Source organism: Helicoverpa zea, chromosome 4 (genome assembly GCF_022581195.2).
Source record: "Helicoverpa zea isolate HzStark_Cry1AcR chromosome 4, ilHelZeax1.1, whole genome shotgun sequence".
In the NCBI taxonomy this organism is placed as follows: Eukaryota; Metazoa; Arthropoda; class Insecta; order Lepidoptera; family Noctuidae; genus Helicoverpa; species Helicoverpa zea.
In genome coordinates this window covers 1,288,577-1,301,628 of record NC_061455.1, presented here as the reverse complement: position 1 = coordinate 1,301,628, position 13,052 = coordinate 1,288,577, and the positions used below count along the sequence as shown (strand labels likewise).

At 34.6% G+C, this 13,052-nt stretch overlaps 1 protein-coding gene across 8 annotated transcripts in view; it reads left to right on the top strand.

Annotated features, from left to right (window-relative positions):
• LOC124629730 (muscle-specific protein 300 kDa-like) overlaps positions 1–13,052 on the top strand; it is a 170,206-nt gene that overhangs the window by 47,256 nt on the left and 109,898 nt on the right. For all 8 annotated transcript variants that reach the window (XR_006984319.1, XM_047163253.1, XM_047163257.1 and 5 more), the window contains exons 2-6: positions 7,775–7,836; positions 8,400–8,495; positions 8,910–9,086; positions 11,411–11,574; positions 12,651–12,927. Coding sequence is in view for 7 of the 8 variants with exons in the window: in XM_047163253.1 (XP_047019209.1) it covers positions 7,775–7,836; positions 8,400–8,495; positions 8,910–9,086; positions 11,411–11,574; positions 12,651–12,927 (776 nt within the window). In the remaining variant the exon portion in view is untranslated. The remainder of the gene's footprint in view (positions 1–7,774; positions 7,837–8,399; positions 8,496–8,909; positions 9,087–11,410; positions 11,575–12,650; positions 12,928–13,052) is intronic.

Below are 13,052 nucleotides of genomic sequence, written 5' to 3'. Positions count from 1 at the left end.
TTTATTTAAATCAATTTCAATATTTGAGATTGATAGGATCTCATTATAATTTATGCTATCTTATACCATGGCTAGAATAACAAGACTATCAGATCCATTATGTGAAGCTTTGGTTAGTTTTATTGTATTCATAATATTGTTGAAATTAAAAATTGCATTAATGGCAGTTAAGGATAAAGTCTCTTACTAATGCCCTTTTCTTAATTGAAAACCTCGCGCGTGTACAGTCCTAGTTACACGATTTAATCGACCTAATAGATAAACATTATATCTGTTTCATATCATAATAAATTGCAGATATTATTAGCTCCCGATAATATCTAGCGGATACGAAAATAAACTGATAGAGTGGCGACCTTTCTAAACGAAGCTATTTGATTACATTATCCGTCTGCAAATCGTATCTTTATTGTTTATGAATAAAAGATAAAGTTTATTGGTTTATCTTTTTCTGTTATCTTGATAATGTATATGTTTTGATTGGGTGGATAATGTTTCTTATAGTTGTGTTTCTTGAATGTTCTGATGCGTCATATTATTTACCTAGAGGTATATGTCTACATACCACCAGTGAAATTCATAATAACTTTTAATTATCTTGCTTTAAGAGTGAGAGAGACATTTTTCTAAATTAGTCGTTTATCTACAATCTAGAGTGATAATAATTGATGATACATACATAGTTCTAACTATGATAATATGAAGATTTGTTTACCCACCATGAATTATTTATACATTTCCATCTCACATACTTAGGTACAATTACAAACACTAATGGATCGTATTTAACGTACTTGTTTTATTATGATGATTCTTTATATAAAAACTATAAAATAACAGGTAAATGAAGGGTGACGCAAGTGGCTATTTAAATGTTTCTGTTTTTATTATTTTTCCGTTCGTTTCGATGGCGAAACATGTTTTTTACCCAAAGGTCTGAAATTTTACGAAGAAAGATTTTATGAAAAAAGTTACACATTGACATTAACTTTTTATGAAAAAAGTTAATGTCTGTGTTTTTTTTTTTTAATTCTGATCTGATAGAGCCAATTTTCCCAAAAGGTACTTAAAAGTATGGTTCAAATACAATTGTTATAATTTGAGTAATTTTGGAGTAAATTGCATTAAAGATAATTTTAATCTTCTTTCTCCAAAATATTCGGCAACCAAACATTGTACAAAACATATACCTATATAGTATGTAATATTTATATAGTGATAGTATCTTTGCAACCAAGAAGTGTAGCAATGACAGAACAATAGAGTGATTCATTCACGATGTTATGTCTGCTCTGAATACTCAACGACTTATGTTTTAGCTTTGAGCGTCTGTTCTTGGTTAGGTTAGATTTATAGGTTAGGTATCTAAAATTACGAAGGCGCCACTATACTCCTGGCTTAAGAATTTTCTACCTTTAACTTGGAAAAAACTGGGGGCTTGGCAAACCAGTTCCAAGTTATAGTCAATTTCAACATGTCAACACTAAATAAAATTATCTTTAGAATCAAAATTGACCAGTGCGTAACAAAATTATCATATCAAACCAATCATTTTCGAGTAATAAACGCTATAAGCAGTAATGATATCAATTATGATCAAGGTAAAACTAATAAGAGAACATACTGTGTAAAAACCACTAAGCCAATTTTTGGGTCAATTACGTACGTAATCCCAGACAAGGTTGAAGGTTTTGATTAAAGAAAACCTAATAACGACGTTAAGCTAGGCCGAAAACATTCTGTAGATGGGTAGCCATTTTTACCCAATCCTCCGTGTCCTAATACTTAGGCCCGGTTGTTCGTACCTTACGGTAAAGTTAAAGTTAAAATTCTACCGTTGTCAACTTGGACCACGGTTAATTTGACATTTTTATTATGAAATTTTAACGTTCAACAACGCTTTTTGAATGTAAACCCTGTTAATTTTACTGTTACTAGAATTTAACCCTAACCTTGACGTAACCGAGCTTTGAACAACCGGGCCTTAGGTAAGTCAGTTAAGCCGTTAGCCCCAACCGTCATTTGTCGACCTCTGATAAACTTTACTGGTTAAGTAAGCAGACCAAGATACAAGACGATATTGTATGTGATTTGATAGTCACCAATTAAGAGGAAGGATCATTTCGTACTACAAAGGTCGTTGAAGATATAAACAGTTCCAAGAAAGATATATTGGCAATATAAACAAATCGTTCTAGCTAAGAGGCGATGACAGGTTGGTCATATATTAGTGCTCTGACTGCTTGAAAGCTGTTTGGTGATAATATTTATTGCTTCTTGAAACTTATCTACAGTGATACTTGAACAAACATATTTGAAGATGACATTTGTCATAAAATGCTGTAGACTTTCTCGAAAAGCTAAATCTGGTGGAGCCTACTTACTAAATCCTGGTTTATGTTCCGATTGTTTATGGAAACATCAAAAGATATTACTCGAACTGAAATCCGCGCCTAAGACCTCACACTGAGTAGTCTAAACCATTAAGAGGTAACTATTAGAAGCCAAACAGCAAATCCTTTTACACCAGTAATTAGTAAAAACGAAATAACTAATCAACACATAATAACAAAAATCAAAGCAAGAAAAGTTTATATCCGTTCAGTCGATGATGTAATGAGCGTCAACGACCGTCAAGGGCCACAGAGCCAAGGTTTGACAGACAAAAAATTTATTGTGCCACCGTGCCAACGCATGATAAACAGTCACTTCCAGACATAATTGTTAATTATATGACTGTACAACTAATTGCTGTTAAAAGTACGACTAATTGAGCTTATAATCTTGATGGGAGTAATTCAGATGATTAGAGATGAAACTGATTGATTTGGTCGATTTTGCTGGTGTGGTGTGATTATGTACTGGTAATTTACTGATGTTGGATGATTAGATGAAATATCTACAGTTAGTAAACACGCCAACCATCTTAAGCAAAAACACAGTAGTATATTTTTTGATAATAACTTTTAATTTCCATTTGTAGCCAAAGTATATCTAGAACCGTGTTGTTTTGGATATCTTCGATCTTTATTTGTACTTTGATTATTGCAGTTCTACGGTTACTTTTATTTTACATCTTTATCTGCTCGTTATGGGTGGTAATGCAATTCATTTTCAATATCTTGTCAATTATTGGTCAGGTAAGGAAGTCACGCAGTAGATGAACAATTCATGTTCTTCAGATACTAAGATGATCTCATAGATTTAAAAGGAAGGAAGATGTTTATACTTTCAACAAGGATATGCTTGAAGTTATAGGTATCCTTAACCCATTTATAGTTGCTACATTCATAATTTATATTCTTGGAATAATACTTTCCTTGTTCTCTAAGACCTCACGTACTTAGAAGAACTTAAGCTAGAGGTTGTTTTTTTGCAAAATCTGTTTACTTCTTTAGCGTACTTAATTTTCCTCGACTAGAAAAACAAGTTGCAGAATGATCGTTGAAAACTTCTCTAACTTATATTATCGCTCCTCATAAGCATTCCAGAATTTGAGTCTGAGTATGTAAGAGAATTTTGCTACTTCTATCCAGCTCCAAAAGTAAATCTAATTGATCACACGAGTAAAGTTGAGTGCAGCATAATATTAATAAATTCTGTCATGCCGTTACGTGCCAAGGCTGCCATTAGATCATCGTCTTGTGGTCGGCTTGTTTACTTGTTTTTTTATTTATTGCGTACATCAGAAGGTCCAGTGAGATATGAAAGGTCTTTTTATTTAATTAACATGTTACAAGAAGATTGGCCTCGTTTCTCATCATTAATATCTTGATATATACCAGTTGATACAAACTGCTATCCGGTATCATTGACGACATTGTTTTTTTACGCAAGATAATTAAGTATTCTTGTAGATGACCGAATGTTTTTCTTAACATAATCTTTCTCATATTTTAAAATTTCTTAAGTCAGAGGTAATTCGATAATCTGTTTTTGTACAAATTCATCACCTTCTCCATATTCTTTTCTTTGATCAAATTAAGCTGATAGCAGCAATTTTCAATTGCTGCTATCAGCTAATTTTTAATTTGATCATTTGAACTAGCTTTTTTAACTCCCAACTTGACCTTGAAAGTCCAGCTTCAGGCAGGCTCACCTCCTATGCTGACCTCAAGCCACCTGTCACCACCTCGACAGAGAAAGACATAGAAATAGAATCTTCTTGCGTCGTGTTTACATCGGGCGACCTTGGCATCGATTCGTTTTTGTCTGTTGGTAAACGTGCGGACACATCGCGCGAGTTTTCATTTTCATTTCGGCCGTTAGTTTTTGCATCGTAGAGAGTTGTTAACAGTTAATATATCAAGTTTATTTGGTCTGGTCTGTTTTGGACTTTGTTTTTTTTTTCTGTGATAAAATGTTCCTGATTATGAATATTTGATGATCTGTTAACAAATGGATACATCATTATGGTTTTAAAAAGCCATCAATGTCAAATTGTCTTTTATACTAAAGCTTATTTAATTCTAAGGGGGTGATATTTTTTTAAATAGTTTTGTAGTAAAGTTGGATATCTAACTAGAAATTTAAAACTTTTCCATTAGCTGTTCTGCTCAAATCGTGAATCATTCATAACAATAAAAGTAGTCGTTATTTGTCTTACCAATTTGATGTAACTGTGAACGTGCTCTAACATATGTAGCGTTCAATTACCACGTTAACCTTGCTGAAGATATACGTATCTAAATTATAGATCGCTTTAAACCTGTGAATGTGAATTTTTAGATCTTAGCTAAGAAGAATATCTTCATCTATCTAAATTGAGCTACAGCTAATGAGCACAGCAATAACAAAACCTTTGTAGCTCAAGTTCAATATAATGATTCAGACAAATCAACAGCCGTTATGTTAAAACATGACTGAAAAGGACACTTAGACGAAGCCAAAAGGATTGAAGATACACAACATCATAACGACACGAAACATAAAGAATTCCTTTTATAACAAATGTCAGAAAACACTCTAAAACATTATCATCCATGTAGTTAACTCAAACAATCCGTCTATTAAGGTCACAGCGACAGTGTCAGGGCTACCATATCTGCCCATAGATAGTGACGACTATTAATGGCTGCAGTAATGGCAGGTGACGTCAGAAGGCGCCACAATGTCAAATGAAGCTTATGTGAGGTGCATAGTATAGTTTGACTTTCAGAATGGGTGCGGCTGTTTGCTTTAAAGCTATTTTAGAGCATGATGTCATGGAATTCTTGAGGGCTGGTTGTGCCTTGGGGTGTAGTAAAAGCATTGTTAGCATTTCAATTACTTTAAAACAAATGAGACGAGTTGAACTGTACATATAGTAGGTATGTGGTTTTCACTCAAAGTCAGCTAGTAGGCAGGTTAGTATGATAAAACCTCTAATTATACTTTAACAGCTTTTCATCTTCCTAGCTACAGTAGATTCTAGCAAGGTCATCCTTTGTCTTTTCACAAAATAAAACGTCTATATTAATCATTCTGAAAACATCAATTAACAGTAGATAATAAATTCAAACACGCAGTAAGCCACTCGTAAAATTAAACCTAATTACACTGAAAGCTCTAACCGTCCATAAAAGTACTTTACATGAAATGGACACAATTAGTGTCAAATTGTTAGTTGGCAAATAACTGTTTACGGACTTTCTACTCAAATTAAACGATTCCTAAGGTATAATTGTTTTACAATTACTTCTGGTTCGTTTCGCTGGGCTGTGCTAGTTGGGAATTCGGTCAGATTAGATAGGAATGGTATGGCCGCTCCTAACTTCTGCAATTAATCAGTAATCAGGTAGGTTTAGTTTGGAAACCCAATGAGGATTAGTTAACCTAGCCTTCGATTTCTGATAACATTACCAAGATTGGAAATGAAGAATAAAACGATAGAAGCATGTTTGCATGGAATAGATATGTCAATAAATCAAAAGCAAGTTTTGTGGCAGTATTCTACTGCAAGTACCTTCCTTTAGAGACTGTCCCCCAAAGCGATCAAAACAAAATAGGACTACAAAAGAAAGAATAGCATGCAGCATGCAAATGACGTAGAAATAAAATAGGTACAATTCGTATCGATAACATCGTTGACAAAATAAAAAATACGCTTGCAGATAACAGTTCACCTGTAAAGTTATCGGGCACGCGATCACTGTTATGAAATTGATCGTAAAAATATAGGGCTGCTTCAGCGATAACGGTGAATCAACAAAAACTTCCATTGTTTTGAAAAACTTGTTGCAGTACAAAAGCTTGAGATGAAAATCACTTATGCAACAAGCAAACCATTAAATGTTGAAGTGTAAGACTTACCAAACAAAGGCATGAAGCGGTATTGAAATCTAATGCTAATTGTGGAAAACGGTTCATAAACATTGCACCATCACAAAGAAAAATTAAAGTCCTGTATAGATATGCGAGGAACCATGGAAACGAATTTAGTATTCGACTATAAAATGATGAGGGGTTATCAACCCTGCTCCAAGTTGGAAGATCGTGTCTGGTCGTGCCATGCGTGCGCTCCTCCGTTTGGGAGTAGCAAGTGACAGACCGATGCGTGACTGGTAATTGACGGAGCCTCCAGGAAATCCAAGGAAACAATGCGTTTACGGGAAATTGCTCAGCTCCGTTATGAAGTTTTACTGCTTTCTTATTAATGAAGTATTTTGTTTTATTTACCTAACTTTTTATAAGGATCTTCGCTTGGTTAATTTTCCTTGGTCGTTAAAATTTTAACATCGTGACCAATTCTTGTTCATTCAAAATTTCAATCACGTCTGCGTGTGGTCAAAATCTTTGTTTACATTTTTGCTTATTCAGTTTCAAGTCAATAAATAAAGAGCTGTTACTTTTATAGAAAGCAGTTAATTTGTTTCGGTAACTCTTGGAAAGCTCTTTCAATCGAGCCAATTAAACACTCAGTTTTAACAACAAAGTAAATAATCCGATCGTAATTAGCTACAGTACCTGTTTCAGTTAAAAATACATCTTCAACAGTTTAGCCAACACTGTAAGAATCCATCAACATCCTCGATCGTGCAATCTCCAAATATTTGTTCTGCAGGGCACCAGAGTCTATGAACTCATAAACTACAAATAGAATTCTGATAATTTCGCTCTGTGTATATTTTAGATTGGCTTTATTTCCGTTATTACTGGATATGACTCATTAAAGGCTGAAGCCAATCTTCAAAATGCTAATGATTCGAATGAAGAAATCTGAAACTGGGAATTGCGGGAAAAATTCTCAACACTGGAGTTTTCTAGTTTATCGATGTCCAAATTCTTATTGTTATTGTTATAATAATGGTAAAAGCAAAAGTTAAAGTACCATTCGCGCAGACAATACTATATCTTTACGAGTCATAACAACAATTTAACATATTTAATGGTGCTTCTCAGAACATTATCCTGCCTCCTGGTGCACTGAACTTGGCAAGCTAAACCGTCTGCAGGAGAAAGTGACTCACACTATTGTGATTTAGTTAGGTCATACGTTCTGTGCCAAATGTGGCGTTCGACTCTCATTAGACGTCGAGCCAACATCATTTTATAGTCGTCTTAACTATTCTTGTTGTTGTGTATCTCCTTTATGAGCTGGTTAAGTGTTTGTCTACCATTTTATTGGATCTGCTTACGTTTTAGGCCATTTTCAGAAGCGATAAATGTTAGGAAGACTGCCATAATATGTGATTTATAATAAAGTAGGGTAAACTATTATTTATGTATACTTGTGTATCGTTGTGAACATGTTCGTATATGCTTGTGAATAAACTTTTAATTTCTCTTGTTACAGATGAACAGGAAAGAGTGCAGAAGAAGACGTTTGTCAATTGGATCAATTCACATTTATCGAAGGTAAGGGATAATCAGAATATATTTTTGAGTAACTAAGCACGCTGAGACCCTTTCAACGATCACTTATCTAAATTGATCATGAGGAAAGCTAGTAAAGAATTTATGGGGAGTAATAACTACCTACTTATCGGTGTTATAGGCGATACAGCTAAGCGAAGCAATTACGACAATATCGGTCCTTTGCAATTTCAGCTAAACCTATGTTCAGTATTACCAGCCCTAATGATGGGATGTTTAGTTGATAATACTTGGAGTATTATAAATCTCTCAGTTAATGGTTTGTTGAATAATTCACGAATATAACTGGGGCATAAAGTTATAACTGAAAAGGTTAGGTCAAAGTTTATGCTTCGCTACCGTTTGGACTCTTCGTAACTTCATATTGGCATTTCAACGTATGTACCTTCATTTCAAATGTCTCTATTTTTTGGAGATTTTTTACGCGATAGCTTATCTGCGCGAGTCTATACGAATCAGGAATATTTTTGATGAGCATATTTATTAGGCTGATGATAATTCTGTTTTCCTAACATGTACCTACTGATGTGATGATTATCTTCCAGCGCATACCGCCACTGCGCATCGATGACCTAATATATGACCTTCGCGATGGAACCAAACTATTGGCGCTGCTCGAAGTGCTGTCCGGGGAGAAGCTGGTGAGTACTTGGTTAAACCAATTAATTACCTACATATATATAAAACGAAGAAACTTCTTTGTTTGTCAGTATTTCACTTTGGAAAGCTTCATTCTTGCCGAGTAAGATATGTAGGCTATATTTTATCTCGGGACGGGCAGTAGTTCCCAGGGGACGCGGGTGAACCTGCGAGAAGACGCTAGTTTGTTCTAAAACGATTTTTTGGTACATCCAAATATGAATGCGTTCAACCTATGTTTTAAGATCATAGTTAAAAATCCATGTCAACTCGTCACACTAAAAATTTATCAATCTAAATAGGTAGTACAAGTGTTAAAAGTTAATTCAAAAGACTTGGGTTAATTGTGAATATTCAAACATTTTATTCAGTCAACATGAACATAATCATTAATTAATTTTCTTTCTTTCAAACAGCCTATGGAAAGAGGCCGCGTCCTGCGACGTCCGCACTTCCTATCGAACGCGAACACCGCATTACGTTTCCTTGCCGGCAAGCGCATCAAGCTGGTCAACATCAATGCCGCTGACCTCGTCGACGGCAGGCCTGCTGTCGTGCTCGGCCTTATCTGGACCATCATCCTGTACTTCCAGGTACGAAGACGCTCTTCAAGGCTAGACTGTATTGATATATGAACAGAGAGCTGCAATAGTTTGATTAAGTAAGTTAAGTAGGTTATGAAATTATTTTTGGATTTATGAAAGAAAGACATGATTTTAATTTAGTCAAAGTCAGTGTTAAATTACCAGTAAATGCACTAGCAGTCCTAATGTTATAATATATAAAATATGTATAGTTGTCTTCTAGTAATACAAGCTGAACTAAATCCAACTATCAGATTGCCAAAAAGCAAACATTAAACAACTTTCCCTTTTGATATAAAATTACTTGCACCTTCAAAAATCTCTGATTACAATAGAAAGTTAAATGTGTATCGTATTTCTAAAGTTTCACTATTGTAGCTCACTGTTAACTGAATCAGCACCGTGTGGTACCGAAATAGATTTCAATTAGGATAGAACACAGTATTGCGTAGGTAGATTAGCTCTACACTTTCAGAAAGTTTTACTACCATTGTAAATCTAATAGGATCATCAATGTTTATAGAATCCGAATCAATGATCTCATTTGTTTTATTTATAAAGTCACGAAGATCATTAGCATTAAACACGTTTACTACTTTGATATATTTAGATAATGTGTCACAGTCTGCTCCATTGAAAACCTTTTATTACACTTTATCTCCTATATTTGGTTTTCCTTCATCATCCATACATTATCATTCCCTGTATGGAACTCTTCGAAAAGTTTTTATAAATTGAACAGCCAATAGCAGACTATTATATAACCCAGTGTCTTTAAGTTCACTTTACTAATTGTGTAAAATACTTTTAATGTTGTTCTTTAACGGTCCCTATTTACTAAAGTAGTTGCACTGTCTAGAAACGTATATCTAATATTATCTTGAATAGTATCTCTATTTATACCATTAAAATGAGGATTTACTGCATTATCTACATCTTTAAGTTTTCTGAAATTCGTTATACTAATAATCGTTTTAATATCTGTTACATTTATTTGAATCTCAGTATATTCTCATTTTAATTGGCTTGAACTAATTTTGTTTGCGCAAGCTTCGCTCAATGTATTGGACCCACAGGATAGAAGAACTAAGGTGGGTAACAGCATCACGGCTTTTATAGTAGTCGGGTCTCTTGGCATTTTATATTTATAACATTATGTAAATGTATGTATATGTAAAGCAATATCAATTAATTTAACTTAGGTCATGCTTCTTAATTAAAAAGCTTTTTTAATTTAAATATCTAATATAAATGCATTTATACATATTATTATACATCCTGTCAAAACAGCTACATCATCAGATCATAACATTAAATGCTTTTTTGCGAAATATTATATGCTTATTATTTGTAGTAGTATTATTTTTCTTAAGCCAGAGACTTTTGACTACACAGTACTGCTATTGGTTGACCAATGTAATTGGTTTAGAATCACAGGTATCACTTCAGATTCACACTTCACATCAAATATTGGTTATTTACTATCACTTTGATCACTCATGTTTAGTTTGAGCGTAAGCTGAGGATTGTTGTCGATAGCACATAAGACAATGTTTTTTTCAATAATGCCAGCTTCTACAGTTTTCATGTAATGAAATTTTGAAAAACATCAACCTTTAAAAAAGCCATTGCACTGATGTCCATAATTTTACGTTAAACAAGGCCAAACATTATTGAAGTTGTAAGTCCTCGAAGTTCGATTAAATTCAGCAAAAACATTATCGTTAGCTGTGCCAAGATCAGCGCCGGATAATCTATTCATTTATGTAAATTAATTAATGTTTTGTTTTGCATCAGCTGTCATTATATCATATTTCATCAAAACAGGTTGTGTATCCAGGGTCAGGTCACAGTATGCCTTCATCATACTATTTGCAGGTCAGCTTGGAACCACGAAATTGAATTTGGGTGTCGTTTAGTGTATTTCGCTTTTTACACAACTTGTTTGATTTCGCATTCCCCTCGAATAGACATATTTTAGTGTAATCCCACATATTGTGTTAGGTTCATTTTGATTGCATTTGGTTTATTGTCCCAGAATCTCCTTTCGGCTGATTTGATAACATCCATGAAAATATCAGAATCAAAATTCCAAAATTGAATCCTCAAAATTGAATTCACGAATGTTTTTCCTGCTTAGTTGTCCAAGATAAACACAGCATCGATACATGTTTTAAGTCCCACCGTTTTCAGTTGATTGGTTTCAAACGACACAGACATTGGAGTCAAATACTAAACTCTATTGTAATTCATGATTTTATAACTCCCTGTACCGAACTTAACCACTTGCTTCATATGCTTTTCTATAATATGAATTCCCAACTACCCACCAGATCGAGGAGAACAGCCGGGCTCTAGAATACCTAGGCGGGTCTAGATGTGCGTCCGTCATGTCGCATGAGTCGGGGGCCGCCACGCCGACTCAGCGCGCCGAGGACAAGTGGAAGCAAGGCGCCAAGAAGACCCTGCTGCAGTGGGTCGCTAATGCTTTGCCCAAGTAAGTATACAAGAAATACTAAAGATTCGTACTTTCAAAAGGAAAGTAGGATAATTTTAAGGAGTATTTTAAAAGTCGCTGTAACACAGACACCATAAATCGTCTGCAATAGACGAAATGGCCGTTGATTCTAAAATAGGACTAGCAAGAAAAACAAAAATCAATCAAGAATCAATACTAAAGACGTATATAGGATAATTTTAAGGAGTATGCTAAAATAGCAACAGCAAGAAAAACAAAAAACAATCAAGGAACTTGGCTATAAAGCTGCACTTTTTGAACATCAAACATTTACAAAAGACAGCCCCATTCACCACTTCTTATGTGTTTTTGCTGCGGATAAGAAGTGGCGCGCAACAATCTCCCCAGCAACACATGTCTGTCTGTAGATTAGCAGAATCTTTCAACAATGTTTTTTGTTTTTTGTATATATAAAATTTTAAACTTATTAGCAGAAATATGCTGCAAAGGAATTCTATCTCTGTTACCGATCAATAAACTTTCATATCTTATTAGTAAGTGTTCCGTTAGAAGTATCGAGAATAAACACAAGAATAACCATCCTTACAAAGCATGCTATCTAATGGATACTTTGCGTAATGGATTTCCACTTCACGCAAATACACCGATCATGCTTGTACAATGGACCCATCCAATAGATGCATCAATTAAAGCTAACGTGTTATCGACAGGCGTTTTACATCAACTAAAAGCTTTTACAATTTTGTAGTAAAAACGAACATATCTCCGACCAGAGATGATGATAATTGATCTGTTGTTGAGATACTATTTCGTTGTTTTGCTATCGGGGATCCCAATGACCTATATAAAATTGACGGCCATGACGTTAGCTGTGTGTGATTATTAATTCCAGAATATTAATTTTGCCAAACGCTGCCAAGTGGCCTAATTTTATTGCAGTTAATATAATTTGACCTCTTTATTGAGAGACCAAATGCAACAAATAGGTTGTGGGAGGCAATTTCGAATATTTTTCGTGGATCATAAATTAGGAACAGTGTTCTTGAAAAATGAGATCTGATTCCAGCTACATACGTTATTATTTATTTTTCCAGGGATTCAAACATCCAAGTAACAGATTTCGGTCCATCATGGCGTGATGGTATTGCGTTCCTCGCCATCATCGACGCCATTAAGGCGAACTTGATCAACTTAGCAGAGATGAAGAGGAAGACCAATAGACAACGTTTAGAACACGCGTTTGATGTCGCTGAGACCGCTCTCGGCATCGCAAGACTGCTGGATGCTGAAGATGTCGACGTTGACAAGCCTGATGAAAGGTCCATCATGACATACGTAGCCCAGTTCCTGCATAAATATCCTGAACCCAAGGTACGTTATATTAGTTTACCTATTTCTAGAAATGTATGTATCATACTGTATCTAAGAAAAGATATAAAGATAATGAAGAATGACACATATCTCTCTCTCCGTTTGCATAATGTGTGCTTAAATAG